This window comes from Oryctolagus cuniculus, chromosome 4 (assembly GCF_051225735.1).
Source record: "Oryctolagus cuniculus isolate XC-2025 breed Fujian yellow rabbit chromosome 4, ASM5122573v1, whole genome shotgun sequence".
Taxonomy (NCBI): domain Eukaryota; kingdom Metazoa; phylum Chordata; class Mammalia; order Lagomorpha; family Leporidae; genus Oryctolagus; species Oryctolagus cuniculus.
This window is the reverse complement of record NC_142870.1, coordinates 172729116-172750855: the sequence shown is the minus strand read 5'-3', so window position 1 is coordinate 172750855 and position 21740 is coordinate 172729116. Positions and strand designations below refer to the sequence as shown.

Below are 21740 nucleotides of genomic sequence, written 5' to 3'. Positions count from 1 at the left end.
AGCATGGCGTTGGTTTAGGGAGGAACAATGATCTGGAAACAGCAGTAAGGCCACTGCCCCAACCAGCCAGGCTGGTGAAGGAGGGAAAAGCCACCAGCGTTCAAGGCCAGAGGGAAGGACCAGGAGTCAGAGAGAAGTGGAGGGCAGAGAGGATTTTGCTGAGCCCTGGATTCCAGAGGGCAGGGCAGGGAGGATTGAGCCTTGGCAGGTTGGGTTAGCAGATGAGCGGACGTGCAGATCTATGTGGAAGTGAACCTGTGAGGGAGGAAGGGCCCTGCTCTGGTGACTGATGCCATGGGGGAAAGACGGGTGGTAGGATTCTTTACCAGCTCTGCAAGCCACCTTGTTCTGATAAAACAGACAGTGTTTGATCTGGGGAGGGAATGTGGGGTCTTGTCAGGAACACACTGAACTCCTGGGCCTCTTTCCATTTTCCCTGGTGTCCATCCAGAGTGCAAGGCAGCAGTGGCATTCCTGGGAGCTAGATACTTGCACTTTATTCATTTCCTTGTGTTGACCTCAGTCCTTCAGACTGTGGCTACAGCCGCCCCTAATCCTGAGACATCTTTAGCCATAGTCGCCATCAGGAAGAAGCAACAGGTATGGGAGGCGAGAGACGTCTCTGCCTCTTGCAGCAGTCTCCTTGCTCAGGCCCTCGGGCACCCAGAGTGACTGCTGGTCTCCTGGCTTGGGTGACTCTGTAGATGAGCGCGCAGGAAGAACTGAGGTGCCGTGTGAGTCAGGAGTGATGAGTTCAGGTTGGATTTACAATTTGGGTATCGAGAGTTTATGCAAAGGTTGAGTGAATATACTGACCTGGTACATCAGAAAACATCTCAGAAGAGAGATGTGTGGTTTGCATTCAGATCTGGGAGTCACAAGCAGTCTGAGAAGTAAGAGGAGGAGGCCAGAGGTAGCACAGTGAAGACCCAGAGAGATGATGGAGACTGGGGGTGAGACGGCTCAGCGTATGCAGGATGGGTAGGGGAGGCAGAGGTGTCCAGCAGGACCACAGAAGACCTGCCGTGGCAGCCGCCGTGGGACCAAAGCACAGTGGCAGATGTAAGGGGGGAGCAAGGGGTCCCTTCTCTTGGTGAGGTGGAGATGTGGGCACCACCATGCAATCTAAGGGGCTAATGTTACACAAAACGAGAACTAGTATTATTTTGTGTAGAGGTGAACACCCCACTTGGGATGCCTGCATCCCATATCGGGGTACCCGGGCTTGAGGCCTGGATCTTCTTCTGATTCTGACTTCCTGGTAATGTACAACCTGGGGGGCAACTGATGGTGACTGAAAGACTTGGTCCTTGCCACTCCCCTGGGAGAGTAACCTAGATGGAGTTCCTGGCTCCTGGACTTATCCTGGCCCAGGCTTGGCATTGTGGGCTGTTGGGAGTGAATCAGTGGATGGGCGCTCTCTCTCTGACCATCTTTGTCTCTCTGTCTCTTTCTGCCTTTGAAATAAATACAAATCTATAGCATATAAAAGTGAAAAACTACAGGAGGGGGTACCCACCAGGTGGACACTCACAGGGAGCCAGCTGGAGAGAGCGGAGCTGGGGTGAGACTGAAGGAAGGTGTGTTAATGTAACTCAGCCGGAAGTGTTGTGAAGATTTCAATGAAAGGCACTTTTTTTGGGTGGAAGAATGCAAAGTAGTGAATCTGACACAAGCCAATGTAGAAAAAAAAGAAGAGAATAAAAAATGAAAAAAATGTGTTCAGCTCTATAAATTGTTCTACAGGAAATAACAGAAACATCCATGGATATCTTCCCAAATGATTTTTTTAAAACTTGTCATATCCTTAAAAGTAAAACTTGACCAAGAACATGAAGGTACTAGTTACAAAACAATTTCCCTTATGTATGTACATGTAAAAATAATAAAGCATGGGCAATCAAAATCTATAAGTTATTAAAAGAAAGTCCCCATGGCCATGTAGGACTTGTTCCAGGAATGTCAGAAGAGTTTAATAATAGGATATCTAATAATATAATCCATCAGATAAGGAGGCCAAAGGCCAAAAAAAAAAAATCACATGATTGCTTCACTACTTGCCAAAAAGTCATTTGAAACAATTCCACATCCATTCTTGATGGAAATTTTTAGTAAGCTGGAAACATTACCTATGTTTAACAGAAGAAAGCCTGTCTCAGTTGAATGGTGAACATGAGTGGGACGTCTGGAATTTGCGTAGAAAGGAGACTTAAGGAATGATTTGGTTGGAAGTGGATTTGTCTTGAAGTTGACTTTGCTGAGCACCACATGATTTTCCCGAGACTGCAAATAGACTTGCAGTGGCTTCCCCAGTGGCTGGTGGTACACAGAAGAGCTAAAGGCCACTCCAGCACCAACACTGCACAGCTACACTTGCAGCAAAACGGTAGTGCCATACAAAGCAGGTCAGCTACTAAGCCGATGCCTCCACTAATACTTATCGTATTTGGGAGTTTAGTATAATGACTCCCTGTTCCAACTCACCACATTCCATATGCTGCCCCCAAAACAGAAATATAGTGACAGGGGCACGACTGTCGTTGTAGATGTTAGGGTCATCAAGTAATAGGAGTTACTGCTGGCACTGTGATGAGCACTTAGCACACACTAAAAATACAACTCGGGCAAGGCTGCTGAGTGAACTATTACTCTTATTTTACAGAAAAGCACAGCCAAGCTCCAGGTAGGGAAGGGAGTGGTACAGTGGGCTTCGAATGGTCATGTCTGTTCTCTGAACCAGTAAGCAACTGTGTAATTTTTAAATTTAATTACTTCTTAAAATATGTTTATCGTTGAGGTTCACAACATGAAGCTGTAGGACACATATAGACAGCACAACGGTTACAACAGTGAAGCAGGTTAGATTAGCATATTTCTCATCTCACACAGTCACTTTTCTTGTGACAGCAGCAGCCAAAATCTAACAAAAATTCCAAATCCAATTCAGTGTTATTAACTTTAAACCTCATGTTTTACATCGGATCTCAAAATCTGTCCATCCTGTGTATCTGCTATCGTGCATCCTTTGACCTGCGTCTCCCTGTTCCCTGTCCTCATCCTGCCCACTGCCCAGTGGTAGCCATTATTTGATACTCTGTTTCAGGTCCACCTATGCTGTGGCAACTGGCAGATCTTCATTTTGTATTATTGGTTTTTTTAAAGATTTATTTTGTTTGTTTTTTTTTTTTTTGAAAAATTTTAAAATCAGTTTATTTATTTATTTATTTATTTAATGAATATAAGTTTCCAAAGTACGAATAATGGATTACAATGGCTTCCCCCCCATACCGTCCCTCCCACCCACAACCCTCCCCTTTCCCACTCCCTCTCCCCTTCCATTCACATCAAGATTCATTTTCGATTATCTTAATATACAGAAGATCAGCTTAGTATACATTAAGTAAGGATTTCAACAGTTTGCTCCCACACAGAAACATAAAGTGAAAAATAATAGATGATTTTTTTTTAATGATGATGAAATCAGATCAGACCTATTGTCATGTTTAATCCCAGTGAGAGTCAAATTGGGAGTTGATAGTTTCTTTTCTTTTTTTTTTTTTTTTTTTTTTTTACAGAGGATCAGTTTAGTATGCATTAAGTAAAGATTTCAACAGTTTGCACCCCCATAGAAACACAAAGTGAAATATACTGTTTGAGTACTCGTTATAGCATTAAATCTCAATGCACAGCACATTAAGGACAGAGATCCTACATGAGGAGTAAGTGCACAGTGACTCCTGTTGTTGACTTTACCAATTGACACTCCTGTCTATGGCATCAGTAATCTCCCTATGCTCCAGTCATGAGTTTCCAAGGCTATGGAAGCCCTCTGAGTTCTCCGATTCTTATCTTGTTTAGACAAGGTCATAGTCAAAGTGGAGGTTCTCTCCTCCCTTCAGAGAAAGGTACCTCCTTCTTTGAAGACCTGTTCTTTCCACTGAGATCTCACTCACAGAGATCTTTTGCCAGAGTGTCTTGGCTTTCCATGCCTGAAATACTCTCATGGGCTTTTCAGCCAGATCCGAATGCCTTTAGGGCTGATTCTGAGGCCAGAGTGCTATTTAGGACATCTGCCATTCTATGAGTCTGCTGAGTATCTCACTTCCCATGTTGGATCACTCTCCCCTTTATTTATTCTATCGGTTAGTGTTAGCAGGTACTAGACTTGCTTATGTGCTCCCTTTGACTCTTAGTCCTTTCATTATGATCAATTGTGAACTGAAATTGATCACTTGGACTAGTGAGATGGCATTGGTACATGCCACCTTGATGGGATTAAATTGGAGTCCCCTGGTATGTTTCTAACTCTACCATTTGGGGCAAGTCAGCTTGAGCATGTCCCAAATTATACATCTCTTCCCTCTCTTATTCCCACTCTTATGTTTAACAGGGATCACATTTCAGTTAAATTTCAACACTTAAGAATAACTGTGTATTAATTACAGAATTAAACCAGACGATGCCATGGCTGAGGAAGAACTTCTAAGATCAATCCCATTCACAATAGCTACAAAAACAATCAAATACCTTGGAATAAACTTAACCAAGGACGTTAAAGATCTCTACGATGAAAATTACAAAACCTTAAAGAAAGAAATAGAAGAGGATACCAAGAAATGGAAAAATCTTCCATGCTCATGGATTGGAAGAATCAATATCATCAAAATGTCCATTCTCCCAAAAGTAATTTATAAATTCAATGCAATACCAATCAAGATACCGAAGACCTTCTTCTCAGATCTGGAAAAATTGGTGCTGAAATTTATATGGAGGCACAAGAGACCTCGAATAGCTAAAGCAATCTTGTACAACAAAAACAAAGCCGGAGGCATCACAATACCAGATTTCAGGACATACTACAGGGCAGTTGTAATCAAAACAGCATGGTACTGGTACAGAAACAGATGGATAGACCAATGGAACAGAATTGAAATACCAGAAATCAACCCAAACATCTACAGCCAACTTATATTCGATCAAGGATCTAAAACTAATTCCTGGAGCAAGGACAGTCTATTCAATAAATGGTGCTGGGAAAATTGGATTTCCACATGCAGAATCATGAAGCAAGACCCCTACCTTACACCTTACACAAAAATCCACTCAACATGGATTAAAGACCTAAATCTACGACCTGACACCATCAAGTTACTAGAGAACATTGGAGAAACCCTTCAAGATATTGGCACAGGCAAAGAATTTCTGGAAAAGACCCGGGAGGCACAGGCAGTCAAAGCCAAAATCAACTATTGGGATTGCATCAAATTGAGAAGTTTCTGTACTGCAAAAGAAACAGTCAGGAGAGTGAAGAGACAACCGACAGAATGGGAAAAAATATTTGCAAACTATGCAACAGATAAAGGGTTAATAACCAGAATCTACAAGGAGATCAAGAAACTCCACAAAAACAAAACCAACAACCCAATTAGGAGATGGGCCAAGGACCTCAATAGACATTTTTCAAAAGAGGAAATCCAAATGGCCAACAGGCACATGAAAAAATGTTCAAGGTCATTAGCAATCAGGGAAATGCAAATCAAAACCACAATGAGGTTTCACCTCACCCCGGTTAGAATGGCTCACATTCAGAAATCCACCAACAACAGATGCTGGCGAGGATGTGGGGAAAAAGGGACACTAACCCACTGTTGGTGGGAATGCAAGCTGGTCAAGCCACTATGGAAGTCAGTCTGGAGATCCCTCAGGAACCTGAAGATAACCCTACCGTTCGACCCAGCCATCCCACTCCTTGGAATTTACCCAAAGGAATTTAAATTGGCAAACAAAAAAGCAGTCTGCAGCCTAATGTTTATTGCAGCACAATTCACAATAGCTAAGACCTGGAACCAACCTAAATGCCCATCAACGGTAGACTGGATAAAGAAATTATGGGATATGTACTCTTTAGAATACTATACCGCAGTAAGAAACAACGAAATCCAGTCATTTGCAACAAAATGGAGGAATCTGGAACACATCATGCTGAGTGAAATAAGCCAGTCCCAAAGGGACAAATACCATATGTTCTCCCTGATCGGTGACAACTGACTGAACACCAAAAAGGAAACCTGTTGAAGTGGAATGGACACTATGGGAAACGGTGACTGGATCAGCATAGCCCTGACTGTTAATGAACAACTTAATACATTATCCCTCTTAGTAGTTTCTTTGTTCTACTTAATATGACTGGTTTAATTCTGTAATTAATACACAGTTATTTTTAAGTGTTGAAATTTAACTGAAATGTTTGTTTTAAGAGCTGAGTCACAAAGGGAGGTGAAAGAGGGAGAGAGAGAGAGAGAGAGAGAGAGAGATCTTTCATCCATTGGTTCACTCTCCAAATGGCCCAGTGGCGGGGTCTGGGGTAGGCCAAAGTCAGGAGCCTAGACTTCTACGCAGATCTCCCACATGGGTGGCAGGGAACCGACACTTGCGAATCTTCTGCTGCTTTGCCCAGGTACATTAGAAGGGAGCTGGATGGGAAATGGAACAGCTGAGACTCCAGCAGGCGCTCATATGGGATGCCAAGTTGCAGGTGGAGGCTTTACCTGCTATGCCACAATGCTAGCCCCAAGATTTTCATTTTAGAAGCTGAATATTCTAGTGGAGATTACGCACACATACCCACGTATGTATGTATTTCACATTTTATTCTTCCTTTTGTTTGATGATAGGGATATAGGTTGTTTCCCTATCTTGGCCTCTGTGAATAATGCTGCCATGAACATGGGAGTTCAAATATCTTCATGAGGTCATGATTTAATCTTTTGAGTATACATCCAGAAGAGGGATTGCTGGGTTGTAGAGTAGGTTTTTTTTTCTTAATTTCTTCAAGAACATCCATGCTGTTTTCCATAATGGCTATACCAATCTTCATCCCACCAACACACTTGATGGCATGTTACATCTTGATTTTGTTACAGCCATCCTTATGGGTGTTAGCTGAGGTCTCAAAGTGGTTTTAATTGGCATTTCCCTGATGATTAGTGATGTTGAACACCTTTTCATATACCAATTGCTTTTTTATGCCTTCTTTGGTGTATTTGTTTACTAATAAATAAAAATAGAATCTAAAAGATTATAAAACTAATAGAAAAATGAACTTCCCATGTGCCACCTACCATAGTTAGAAAATACCAAGGAACTTCAATAGGTCATGGAAAATTGGATTATCTTTTAATTTCAACTTCCCACAAATGATTAAAGACTCCCTCAGAGAAAAGAGAAGGTCCACAAAGTCACTCCAAGTGCTTAGTGTTTGTGTTCTCCCAAAATTCATTTGCTGGAGCCCAACCCCTGTGGGAGGTGAGTAGGTCATGAGCGCAGAGTGCTCATGAATGGGATTTGGCCCTTCGGAAGAGGCGCAGGGAGCTGCCGTGCCCCTGTACCAGGCAAGGGGACAGCTGGAAAGAACTGTCCATCAACCAGGAAGTGGGCCCTCACTGGACACCAGATCTGTTTGTGCTTTGATATTAGCTTCCCCACCTCAAAAACCGTAGAAATACATCCTGCTGTTTACGAGTCACTCAGTGTATGGTACTTTATTATAGCAGCCTGAATGGACTGGAACAACCAGGAAATAGCTAACAGATAACTGGACAGCAAATATTTGAAGAAAGTTCCCAAGCATTTATGAGAAACATAAAAGAAATTTCAGTAAAGGAACACATATATTGCATTCCCAATGAAAAATTTCATGATTTAAAAGTTTTACTAAAATGATTTTAAAGGTTTCATGCAATCACTTTCACTTTCAAAATATTATTTTTATAACTTGATAGAAAAATGAAAAAATGCAGATAAATAAACTCTCAAGAGAGTACTTTATTATGCAATTAAAATCTACTATAAAGCTTGAATAAGTAAGCATTATAACAGCAATGTAAAAGTACATTCCAGTAATAGATGAAAAAATAAAATTTAAATCATTAGAATGTAACAGATGACTAAGAGAGAACCTAGTACATATTACCATTTATTACATAATAAGTGTAACATTTCAAATAAGTGAAAAAGGGAACATTATTCAACAAATGGTTTAAAAACACTGGTTAATCACTTGGAAAAAATTTTATTTCTTTCATACTACATAATGACATAAATTCCAGATGGATTAAAAGTGATAAAAATAAAACGTATATATTAAGAATCTAGAGAAAAACACAAGTTAATGTTTCTCTGCTATCTAAGTATAAATGAAGAAATCAAAGGTAAATAAATTTGACACTTTTAGCCCCATAAAAAAGAAATATATGTTGAAATATAATAAACAAAATAAAAATGTATTGCAATCTTAGAAAATGCTTATAATGTCTATGAAATATCATTGGTTTAATGTTTAAAAGGATTTTAAAATAGAAAAATAGATGGATATTATTAAAATGGAGGACACAGATAATTTATAAAAGAAAACAAATTTAGAAAGAATTAAATGTGATTCTTCCTAGTGACTGAATGTAATTAAAATGCTAATAAAATCCAATACTTCCTTGTCCTTCAAATTTGTGAGTTTCAGCACCCATGATCATACAACTCAAGGACAGGTAACAACTAAAACAATGAGTAAAGGGCTTGATAGACATTTTCCTAAATATATACAATGACTTATAAGTACATGGAAAGATGCTTAACATCTCTAGCCATTACAGAAAAACAAATAAATACCACAGTGAGATACCGTCTCCTACTAGGAACAATGAAACAGCTCCACAGAGTATGTTGAGCCACTGGAACCCTGGTGGGAATGTAAAATGGTATAGCGACTGTGGAACATGGTGTGATAACACCGCAGAATGAGCAGAATGCATCACCCAGCCATTCCAGTTCTGGCTGTACGTTCAAAAGAAATGACAGCAGGAATCTGAGCGGAAGTTGAGTACCCACATTCATAGCAGCACTATTTGTAACAGCCAAAAGGTAGAAGCAAAGTGTCCATCAACAAATGAACAGCTAAAGAACATGTGGTATAGACATACAATGGAATATTATTCAACTTTAGCGGTATAGACATACAATGGAATATTATTCAGCTTTAAAAACAACAGGATTCTGATACGTGCTGCAAAGAGAATCTTGAAGACATTCTGCAAGTGTAATATGTCAGTCACTAAAGGACAGAGTCTATAGGATTCCTCTTCTGCGAGGTATCTCGAGGAGCCAGATTAATACGGACAAAGTGTGGAATGGTGGTGACCAGGGTCCAGGGAAAGTGGAGGACAGCAAATTAGTGTTGAAGGAGTACAGGGTTTCAGTGCAGGATGATCAAAGACTTCTGGAGGTGAATGGTGGTTAGGTTTGCAGAATGGAATGAATGTACTTAATGCCAAAGACAGGACTTCAAACAGTCAAAATGACAAACTGTATGTTGTGAACATTTTATCAAGTGGAAAAACCAAACACCTTAGGGGGTTAAGTTTTGATGACTTTATGCAGTGAGTTTTGGAAAAGAAAGAATGGACTAGAAACAAAATACCAACTCAGGTTGATGACAATGAAATCTTAGCTTAGACTTAAGATGGACAAATATAAATTTCTAAATAAGTAAACACTTCCCTTGAAATTCATAATCATGGACATCCCTCTTCATAGATGCCTAGATGTGAAGCTCAATTTCGCACAAGAACGGATCTGGGAACCCCTAAACTGAAATAGTAACACAGTTCTGTTTTCAGCCACTGATGTCTTGGGGTACTTGACAGAAGAAGCTTAGCCTGGCATTTCTGACAAAAGTAAGCATTCTGGAGTGGGATATGTTATTTGAAGACTGACTATCATAAATATGTATTTTCTCCAAATGGACTTATAGATTCATGCAATTCCAATCAAATTCCCAGCATGTAGTTTTGGTGGAAATTGATCACATGATTCTAAAATGCATGAGGATATGCAAAGAGCCAAAAATAATAAAAAATAATTTGAAAAAAGAAGAGCATAGCTTCAGACATACTCAGATGTGAAGACTTTCTAAATAAAACCGTTACATTTAGCAAAGTCGTTCTGTTACAAGTGTAGACAAAGAGATCAATGGAACAGAATAGAAACTTCCACATAGTCAAGTTGATTAGCGCATTAGTGGTGGTATCAAAAAGGAATCTCGAGGGGTCTGGCGCTGTGGCATAGCAGGTAAAGCCACTGCCTGCAGTGCCATCATCCCATATGGGTGCCGGTTCAAGTCCCAGCTGTTTCACTTCCTATCCAGCTCTCTGTTTTGGCAGAGAAGCAGTAGAAGATGGCCCAAGTCCTTGGGGCCCTGCACCCACACGGGAGACCCAGAAGAAGCTCCTGGCTCCTGGTTTCAGATTGGCCCAGCTCTTGCTGTTGGAGCCAATTGGGGAGTGAACTAGTGAATGGAAGACTTCTTTCTCTCTCTCTGCCTCTGCCTCTCTGTAACTCTGCCTTTCAAATAAATAAATCAACTTTAAAAAAGAATAAAGTAAAGTAAATGAATCTTGACCCCTATTTCACACTACCAAAATGGCAGCTCCACATGGATTATAGCCGTACCTATGAGAGGTAAAATAATAACACTTGTGGGAAGTAATATGGGAGAATGCCTCCATAACTTTGAAATATGCACAAACACAAGTGGGATACAAAAAAAACACAACTGTAGAGGTGATTAATACATTCAAGTACAGTGAAGATTTCTGTTAAGAAAGAAAAAATGTAAGCCTTTTATCAGAGTAGCATCCCCATTCTAGAGATGAGAGACTGAAACTTGGGAGCATCAGGCAACTTGCCCATGGTCACATGGATGGCAAGTGACGAGAAGGGATCTGAATTCTTGTCTATTAGGCCTCAAAACCTGTAATTCCTCCAGATTGTGGAAATGTGGCCTTGGATCTTATAAGTGAAAGATAAGAATACTCATAGCAAACATGAACACTCAAACCTGGCAAGCTTTCTAAGTAGGAGAGAAGACATTCATTGGAGAAGGGATAATGAAACACGAAATTCTTCTTGGTATTCAATGATCTCTGTCAAGTCCTTAGAAAATAGGCTGTACTCTTTCTGGAATAGTTAATGGAAAGATAGAACAGTGTGTTATGCCAGTGGCATTCAAACTTTCTAATTGAACTAATTTCAGGAAAAAGAAAAACCACAATTATGTTAAACCTTATCACTGCTGGTACTTATAGTAATTTTCTGAGGTAACTACTGGGATATCCACTGGCTGTCTTTGGAGACCAATTTCAGAGGGAGACAGGGAAAAGAGGGAAAGGCGGGGTGGGGGGGGGGAGAGGGAGAGAGAGATTGAGATTGAAATAATCTTTGATGGATATACACCCTTTTAAGGATCATAAGATATGTATCCTTTCCCCCAGATTATGCACAACTTTAAATGATGGCTCTGACTGTTCATAGATTTTCCAAAGACCATTGAAGGACTTCCAAAGAGTTTATTGGCCCTTGATTAAAAAAATACAAAAAAAAAAAAAAAACACATGTAACATGTACTAACGAGACCATAGTCATGTTTCTATGAAGAGCCTTTATCTTCTAGATCTCTAACCTGAAATATTTAGGGATGAAACAATGATTTGATGCCTGGGATTTTCTTTAAAGTGGTCCAGGGGAGGGTGTGGTGGCAGTAATAAGGAAAACAATGCTGTCCATCGATTGACAGTTCCTGAAGCTGGTGGATTGGGTCCACAAGAATTCTCTACCCTGTTTACTTTTGTGTGTACTGATGTTTTCCCTAATAAAACACTTGTACAAAATAAAAGCCCATGATTTAAAAATGCCCACAATAGATGATCTCTAATGGTTCCCGTTTTAATGTTCTGTGATCTAGCATTTCAAAGACTCTGCAAAGAAGTGGACTTCTGGGAACATTTTAAATGCCCAGGACATCGGATCACTTATTCTTCTGTTAGTGCAGCTTCTGGACTTGGAGGGTGTGGTGTGGCCCCATTTCCCAGATGATTCTGTGATATTCCATTTAATTACTTCCATAAGTTTACTTTTAGAGGAAAGAGTAGCAAAACCAAACACAAAGAAACTGGAAGAGTATCAGCCATGAATCATTTAGCATGTAATGTGGCTCACTGTATTTACAAAGGTTTCTGAAGATGAGACACACACAATGTTGCAAATGACTTGCAAAATTCTTAGGACGCCAAGGGAAAAAGGGAGGAAGGAAGACTGCACCAGTGTGGAAGGCAGGTGCTGGGTGGTTGAGAGCCTGGGTTCCAGAACCAGCCTGCTTGCGTCCCTGTCCTGCCTGTGTCATTTAACTGGCTACAGTCTAGGGTAAGCTGCCTCGCCTTTCTGAGCTCCTATTACCCTAGCCAGAAAATACCACAATCAACACCTAAGGTGAGGGTTACGGTTGCACCTGACTTGTAGCAAGCATTCAGCAGGTGCTCACTGTGGTTCTCCCAACTATGTAAACGTAAGTGTGGAGGAAAACATACATGAGTTCTATATCAAAACGCTATAATTTTTTCATTGTCATCTGGACTTTTCAAATATCTACAAAGTGTTATCTACACAAGGAAAAATTTCTAAAGAAAGTAAGAAATTAAAAAACATTGAGAAAGTTTAATGCCCAGTAGGGCGTGAATGATGCCTGTCCCTTTAACTGGCAAATCATAATTAAATCACATTTATGTTTTGATATAGGTGTACAATGTAGAATGATTAAATAATTTGGGCTAATTAACATAGCCATCCCATCACTCACTTGCCATTTTTTGTGGTGACACATTCAGAATTCACTTGCGGTTATCTTGAAGGGTATGTACTTTGACAAACATGGCCATTTGCCAGGAGAGGAGGCTGGAATGATGACCACTCTCTTGTTCACATTTCCTCACCTGGATCTTCATAAATGCCACCAAGCTTCAAAACATGGCCTTCCTCGCACAGAACGAATAGAGCCTTCCTCTGCCCCCTGTTGCATACCACCCTGCACCTTCTGCCACACAGCATGTAAGCCTCTCTCGAGAGGCATGGCTCCCTCTGAGAATATCTTGAATGCTCAGCCAAGAAAAATTCACATCCAGGCGCACGATTTTGCATTCCATTTCCTGGGGCTCATGTGCCCCCCGTAGCTCATCTACACTAATATCAAAGCCATGACAGCAAATTTAGGAATGTGTAAACTATACAGGAGTTGTGTAGACCACGTGGAGAAAACACTGGCCTGCGCATATCCAACACCACAATTCGGATAAACTGGTGGCTCATTATGGGCATTACATAGGAGGCGTTTGCTTTGCCAAATACTGTACCTCAGGACATCTATAAATAGCAGACTCATGCGGGGTGTCTGAACCATGCCGCTGCTACCCAAATGCTAAGCCCTTTTCAGAACACACCTACTGCTGAGCGACAGTCCCAGTTCAAAAAGTCTAACACCACTTTCACCCTTGAGTTCTTTGCAGACCACCTTTGCAATGGCCACTACAACTCACATCACTTCAGGGACTGACGGGTGCTCCACGGTAGACACTGAGACACCTAGAAACTTCCAGAAGCAAGAAAGGGTGTGCCCGTGAGGGTGGTGCCACTGCTTTGGAGTGGATTGCATCTCCTGGCATCAGAAGGAAAAGGATACACACTGATGGATGGACACGGGCTCATCTCACCTGTTCCTCACGAGGATTCTGGAAGCTGGGGGCTTCTGTCCTCATTTGCAACTGAGTTTGGGGAAATCTGACATACACATGTCCTGGAGTCAGACAGCCAGTAATAGCCAGAAAAAGAAGAAATTTAAAAAAATGCAATGCTTTCCGAGTCGGCTTACTGTGGCTGAGTAACTTCAGGGGATGCAGGGAACCAAGTCAGCATCACACGGCCTCGCAGAGCCACTGAGGCTGCAGGACCTGGAGACACCGCTGGCCTTTCCTTGCCCCTAGTGACCTGCGCTCTACACTGCCATCCACCTTGCCTTTTCTGCTCCTCGGAGACTGCCTCACAGTGCAGAGCAACCTGTCCTCCCCCGGCCAGCAGCCCGGCACTCCCGACGCTGCCCGTAACCGGCCAGCTCCATCTTACGATTTCCACTCCAGGCTGAGTTGTCATTCGGCACCACACCGCGAGCAGCCACATTTTACTTGATCCTCTTCCAAGATTTCCAAACATGTGCCTGGCACCCAGCGAGCTTCAGAGGAAGCAGAATAGTGACAGAGAAGGACTGCGGCAGGGTTGGTGTCGTGCGCATGTGTTAGCCTTCACTGCCGTGCAAGGGTGAGTTCTTGGAGTCCTATCAACTTCCACAAGGAACATCAACTTTCTCGAGAACGCACTACTTCCTTCTGCCTAGTTTTTTTTTTTTTTTTTTTTTTTTTTTTGAAACCAGCAGCAACGAAAGTTAGGGATGTTAGGGATGAGTCCTGTTCCGAGCCCCTTGGGATTCCGACACCCTTGGCTGGCCCAGTACCCTCGGCCGTCTCCACCCCTTAGCCTCCAGGAGCCACCGCCTAACACCCACCTACACACGCTTTGGCTACAAGCAGGTTCAAAGCACAGAATCCCCCGAAACCCCCAAGAAATGGATCTGTGCACCCGGAGTCAACGGGAGCTGCTGCGTGTGCTCGGCTCCGGTCTGCGCGCGCCAGGAGGCTGGGGGCCCCGGGGATGCGGTCCGGGGTGGTTCACAGGGAGCCCTGTGCAGGTCTCAGGTCCTGCAGCCCCGGCCCAACTAGGGACCTGTCTGAGCCCGGACGCCCGCGCCGGGTCGGAGGAGGCTAAGGTGGCTGGGGAGAGGGAGGGGAGAGTGAGTTTGGGTTCTTTCGGGGCAAGTGTGCGCGGTACCTTGGATTCCTGGCTGCTGGTGGACGCGGGAGAGGGCGGCTGCTGGGCGCTCGCCGGCTCCTTGGGCAGCCCGTCCACGCCGTCCTCGCGGGCGCCGCTCGGAGGGATCATCGTGGCCGCGCGGGAACGGTGTTGGGCTCCCGGGGGAACAGCAGGCTCGCCCTCCTCGTGCGCACTGCCCGCCGCGCGCCCGCCCGCTCGCTCAGCCGCGGGTGCCGGGGACTCCCATCCTCGCCGAGGCGCCGACGTGCCCTCCTCCGGCCGCGCCCCCGCCCGGGGCCCTGCCCACGTCCTGGGCGCTCCCGCGCTCCCCGCCGCGCCCGCGCCCACCTCGCCGGCGACCGCGCTCTGTCGTGACTGCCACCCAGCCAGCGGCGGGCGGGCGGGCGGGCGAGCGGCCTGGGGCTCGCCCGCCCAGGGAGGGGGCGGCAGGGGGCGGCTCCGGGGCGGGGCCGCGCGGCCACCGCGGGAGTGGCGAGGGCAGGCGGGGCGCACCCCCCCACCCCGGGACTCTGCGCCGAGGCTGGGCGCGCGCTGGCTCCGGCCGGGGGGTGTCTCTTCCGCTGGGATGGCAGGCAATTCAGAGGCAGACGCCCATGAATAGAAAAGCCATCAATGATGCGAGCAGGAGGGACCACCTGCAGCAGCCGGCTCAGCCCTCGCCTCGGAGTGAGTGAGCGAGCGAGATGGTGACTTAGCGGAGCTATTTATAGGGTTCAGTGACGGCGCAGGGGCTGAGCGGGGTTCCCCGGCTCAGCTCTGACCCTGCGTGGACACCTGCTCCGGGGCGCGCTGTGCATTGGCACATGTTCTTGCCTTATTGAAGCATCAGTACCACAGCTACTTACTGTCTGGGGTGGGTAGTATCACCTCTGCTTTTTAGGTGAGGAAACCGAAGTTTTAGGGAGGCTAAGGGATTTGCTATGTCGCTAAACTGCAATTGGTGGAGTTGGGATTTTCCTTCATATCCACACTTAGGAAATCTGGAGACACAGGGACAGGCCCACTGGATACGGGTACAGAGGGGCGGTTTCCTGTCAAGACACAGCCTCTGTGTGTAAGAGAAGGAAGTACAGCAGGATAATTAGCCCCCCCCCCCCATTAATACAACAAAACTCCCGCCTTCGTTTTCTAACAGCAAATCGCAAGCTAATGTTTAGATTTTCTTGGTTAACTGTAGGTGCCAGCCTCAGGGGTGTGCAACCTGTGCAGTGACACAGTCCTGCCCTGGGTTCATGACTCAGATGATACCATCTTGAAATTCTCTAATTCATTCCAACAGGGAGCTGCATTTTTATTTTGCGCTGGGCTCTGCGGAGTGTGTCTGGTCCTGCACGCCTGCCCTGGCTTGTGTCTTTGGAAAGAACTGACTACTCTCTCAGTCCCAGACAGGAACCAAGAGCTGCTCTTCTAAGTGGCAGCCTCTTACTGGGCGTTTGTCTCCCGGAGTACTCTAAATTCCATGCTGACTCTTAGCCTCTCATTTAACCGGGCGAGATTGGCTACCCCAAGTGGTCACAGCACTGCTAAACAGAGACAAACGGTGGTGATCAGAGCGTGTGATGACAGGAGCAGTAATATCCACATATCTTTATCAAGCATCTGATTCTTTGTGAGACGGTGTGCTGGAGACTAATGTGCAGCATAGATTAAATCTGTTCTGGTACTTGGGTCTGGTGACAAACACTCAAGAGTATTAATCAAGTTTCTCTCTCTCTCTCTCTCTCTCACACACACACACACACACACACTTTAAATAACTGTAATTGGGAAAAGTGCAGGACTCTAATAGAGTGTGTGCAGCTGTGAGGCCTGAATTCTCACCTAAGGCCAGAGTTGGTGTTCTCAGGAAGGGAAACCCCAGGGTGTGTTGTTGAATCCAGCCTTGGTAAGCAAGGACATCATGGCTTACAACAAGGACTTGTTCACCTTTGGATTTTATTTCTTCATGCATTAAGGTGTTATCCTTCCTTTTAGTAAGTGATTAGCTCTGATCAGCAGTAGTATTAGCCAGTAGTACAACTTTAACTGTTCTGTGAATGACATTTTTGTGCCTTTATTCCCCATCATTCCGGCCTTGACCCAGTAACACAGATCTCTAGCCTGATAAGTAATAGCCCCCTTTCCTAGGAAACGGTGCAATTATCTGTGTTTTCCCAAACAAAAGCGAGTCCTTGTTCATGTCTTTCTTTCAAATAGATACTTTCCTACCCCATCTTATAATTCCTTTTATTCTCCAACCACATCTCCCAGAATGTTTTACTCTGACATCTACTTCCTTGACCCGTATTTCTGATTGGCATTCCCGAGTCGATGCCGTGTTCCCATGGCATTCTTTCCTAAGTAACCAAGGATAAAGTCGCCTGCGGTTTCTGCTATGGGAGGGACTCTGTCATGCTCACCTTGCTTCTCCAGCCCCTGGCACACGGTAGTCACGGGTGGTTGTCCCAGTCGCCTCCCGGCTCTAAATGGTCTCGGCATCAGTTATTCCAAATGTTTGCGTGGAGAAAGACCTGGAGTGCTTCTAGAAAACAGTAGGATCTAAACTCAAACAATCTGCTCAAGGTTGGGGATTTTGTCTTTATTGCGTTAAAAGAGAATCTTAAGGTTGTGGCCATCTGTGAATGTGTATCTCATTGGCTTGCATGGAGATAAACGGTCTTCAAAAAGGGAAATTATAGCCGTAGCTCACCTCGGATACAGGAGTAGAAGTGGACAGAGGTATATGACTGTGGTGGGGAGCGGGCCCCTGGAAAAAATAGAAGTGCATTTGAGGCTTAGGTTATGGGTACTGCTGCTTTTGGGCCCTAGTAACCGTGCCTGATTTCAAGTCATGAAATGATGAGTCTGTCTACATTGTCACAAGTGCCAGACCTGTACCTGGTACTGACAAAACATGGATTAATTGATGGCAGTGCCTAAAGGAGAGAATTGATGGTCTCCCTATACTGGGGGTCAGTGGATTGATGACAAATAAAGCGATTCTTGAAGGATGGCTGATGAGACATGATGGCCCTGAGCAGAAAGGACCCTTTCCATGGCCGTGTGTGACACACCACAGGGACTCCCAGGAATCCTGTGGGGAGAACTTACGGAAGGCTGGAGATTCCGCCTCAGGAGCTCTGGTGCTTTGGTGACATTTTATATGTCTGTCAGGTTGCATTTCTTCTACTGTTGGCTGGTGAAGCCTGGGAGAAAGTTTTGCAAATAATCATTCTAAGTTGCAAGTCCATAGCAGGACCTAGTGATTTCTGTAGAGTCTAGAGTCCCTTCACGGTCCTTTCTATGCTTGATAAATCTCAAGCTATGTATGTTATGTACTGAAATTTATCTCCATAAACTTGAACTGCAAGCCCCCACTCCTGACCCGTTTACTAGTTCATTAATTTGTGAAGAAGGCCGGCGCCGCGGCTCACTAGGCTAATCCTCTGCCTTGTGGTGCCGGCACACCGGGTTCTAGTCCCAGTCGGGGTGCTGGATTCTGTCCCAGTTGCTCCTTTTCCAGTCCAGCTCTCTGCTGTGGCCCAGGAGTGCAGTGGAGGATGGCCCAAGTACTTGGGCCCTGCACCCCATGGGAGACCAGGAGAAGCACCTGGCTCTTGCCATCAGATCAGCGCAGTGCGCCGGCCGCGGCGGCCATTGGAGGGTGAATCAATGGCAAAGGAAGACCTTTCTCTCTGTCTCTCTCTCTCTCACTGTCCACTCTGCCTGTCAAAAAAAAAAAAATTTGTGAAGAAGCACAAGCCTCCTCCTGATCGCATCCAGTGACTGCGCAGAGGCGTGTGTGATGTCTTCACCCTCTCCCATTGCTCTGCTGTAAGTCTGGATAAAGAGGCTGGATATTCAGTCTGTGGATCTATGGATCTTGGATCTTGGTTTCTTCCAAAAGTTTTTGGTAAAAAAATACTAGTAAGGCTGCTTAGACAGGGCAGACATTAGAAAGGAGAACAAAAAAAAAAAAAAAAAAAAAAAAAAGAAAAAAAACAGCAAAGAAGGGAAAGGGGGAGATAGAGTGCTCAGAGGCTGGAGTACTGATGAGGACAGAGGAGAGTGGGTCTCAAGGCGGCTGTCATTGGCCAATGCATCCAAGTCACCATGGATAAGGAGATACATGAGAAGGGAAGCAGATCTGGCAATTGGATTAATGATAATAATAGTATCAGCTGACCAGGGTTAGCTTCTCACATATTGTAGACATTCTGTAAATGTGATTTCATTTAATCCTTACAAAACCTTAGCGAGATAAAGACAGCTATCTGAGGCTCTACAGTGAGGGTGCGAGCTCAAACTCAGATGTGTCCTGCTCCTGGGTCAAGGTTTGGTCACTCTGCTCTGCTGCCATCCATACAATAGTGGAACCTGGATCCGCTGAAAAGGCAGCAGACCTCACGCAGAAGGAACAGTGCGATCTGAGAACCGAGACGTGACAGAGGACACAGGGAAAGTTCCCAACTCAGGGAGAGCTGCTCACTCTGCTCTTTTATCTTAAAAGCAAATGATGGGTGGATAGATACTTTGAAGGTGACGGTCGAGAACTCAAGACAACATTACCTGTCGCCCTCCACATGCTTTGCCCCATGACCTTCCTCCAAGCCCAGGAAACCAAGCTTTGCCTGAAGTCTTATAGCCAACAACAGGAACAACACCAAAAACCCCTTATTTTGAGCAACTGTTTGTGGAGGCTTGAGTCCTCACAGCAACTCATGATTGGTCTCTTCTGATAGTCAAACCTAATAATTTTATTTATTTATTTATTTTTTGACAGGCAGAGTGGACAGTGAGAGAGAGAGACAGAGAGAAAGGTCTTCCTTTTCCGTTGGTTCAGCCTCCAATGGCTGCCACGGCCGGTGTGCTGCGGCCGGCGCACCGCGCTGATCTGATGGCAGGAGCCAGGTGCTTCTCCTGGTCTCCCATGGGGTGCAGGGCCCAAGTACTTGGGCCATCCTCCACTGCACTCCCTGGCCACAGCGGAGAGCTGGCCTGGAAGAGGGGCAACCGGGACAGAATCCGGCACCCCGACTGGGACTAGAACCCGGTGTGCCGGTGCTGCAAGGCTAAGGATTAGCCTAGTGAGCCGTGGCGCTGGCCAAAAGCTAATAATTTTTTAAAAAAGATATATTTATTTGAAAAGCAGAGTGACAGAGAGAGAGGAAGCGGTAGAGTGAGAGGAAGAGGAAGATAGAGAGGGAGAGGAAGGGAAAGAGAAAGAGAGTGAGAGTGAGCTATCTTTCATCTGCTTCTTCCTTAAACATCAATAATGGACAGAGATGGGCCAGGCTGAAGCCAGGAGCCTGAAACCGCATCCAGGTTTCCCACATGGGTGCCAGGAGCCCAAGCACTTGAGCCATCTTTTTCCTACCTCCACAAGGTGCATAGCAGGAAGCTAGATTGGAAGTGGAGCAGCCAGAACCTGAAGCAGCACTCCGATATGGGATATTTGCATCACAAGTTGTAGCTTCACCTGCCGTGCCACAACATTGGCCCTGAAGAGCTAGTAATTTAATTTGGAGGCTCACAATGTCAGGGCAGGGCAAGTGAGAGCCAGAGTAAGCATTCTTCACTTGTTTTTTGAAATGCCAACTAATAATAACAGCAGCAATAATAATAGTAGGTCAGATTGCATAGTACTGTTTGACTGCATTTGGATTCTCCCCTCTAGGGACACCAGAAATGGGTAGAGTAGCAAAGCCCAAGCCTCATATAGCAGCTTACTTTCTGGGTTAAAATCTGCCTCTCTTGAAAACGCATGGCCGCCTCAGGTTGGTTATAATGTCTGTGAGGTTGGGAGCAGCTTGAATCTTTTATTCTGCATTTAGTGGGAAGGCCAAAGTCTTAACATCTTCACAACCCAGCCCTTCCACTTAGAAGCAGCAGGGTCTTGGACAAGTGACTTAATCCCTCTCAGCCTCAGTTTTCTCAGGTCTAAAATGGGATAATTATTCCTTCTTCATGGAGTTCTGTAAGAATTTAAAGTCCAGTATCCAGTATCCAGTGTCCAGTATCAAAAGTAGGTCTGTTCTACATGTCCAGAATTGTCAATGGCTCCTGTGTGGGGAGTTGAGAAGCAGCAGATATCTAAAATTCCTAGGGAATGCAGATAATGTAAGACCATCTTACAGATTTTGGTCTTAGACTAGTGATTAGCACATACTTTCACATGTTCTCTTCTCTGAGTTCAGGGAACTGGTTCAAGAGGCATACGATCCAGCCAACCCTGGTACTTTTGCCTGCAAAAATACCTTTTCTCAGGCTTTAGTGTTTGTGGTTTTCTGCATCTGGGAGAGCCCCATAGTCCCCATGTCCAGTTCTCCTCAGGGTTGGGGCTCAGCAACTATGATCTACATATATTGTCGTTCTTTCTTTGTCTTATTTTATGTCCTCTAGAAGCCAGGCTCAGTGAGGTCAGGGGCCTTCTCTCTCCTTTTTGCCTGATGTCCTTGATGCCTAGGCACTCATGGAGTAGGTGTCCAATGAGTAGGTGTTACATGAATGAATGACTGAAAGGCAAAGTTTCAGTGCTGCGAAGGAACTTGGCAATCTAGTGTAGAGGGGAGAACCAAAATCCAGATGTATTAAGTACTTGTTCAAAGTCAGTTAATATGTGGCACAATGAAACCTGACTACTTACTTGCCTGCCAATCCCATTGGTCATTGCTTCACTCAGCTTTGGAATTTATTACCTAACTTGCAAATAATAGTTCTTCTATTTTTCAAGCATGATTCAAAAAAAAGAATACTGGAAAAATTAAACATTTTCTAAAAATCTACCATTATTATATGATAATAAACACATAATAGCATTTTGATAAACCTCTTTCTAGAAACACATGAATTTATGGGTATATTTAAAGTTTATACTTATTTATATTTACACAAAACAATCTCAGGACAATAAGTGTGTTTGTCACCTATCATCTATTCAATAATGTGTCATAGAGACAATTTTGTGGTAATAGATCTAAGTACACTTCATCCTTTTT

General features: G+C 44.4%; 1 protein-coding gene across 3 annotated transcripts in view; it reads right to left on the bottom strand.

Moving 5' to 3' along the window:
• Window positions 1-15423, bottom strand: part of STAC (SH3 and cysteine rich domain) — a 147026-nt gene extending 131603 nt beyond the window's left edge. For all 3 annotated transcript variants that reach the window (XM_002716238.6, XM_051858945.3, XM_089331308.1), the window contains exon 1: window positions 14761-15423. In XM_002716238.6, coding sequence (XP_002716284.3) covers window positions 14761-14871 — 111 coding nt within the window. In that variant the 5' untranslated portion in view covers window positions 14872-15423. The remainder of the gene's footprint in view (window positions 1-14760) is intronic.
• Between the last annotated feature and the right edge of the window lie 6317 nt (window positions 15424-21740).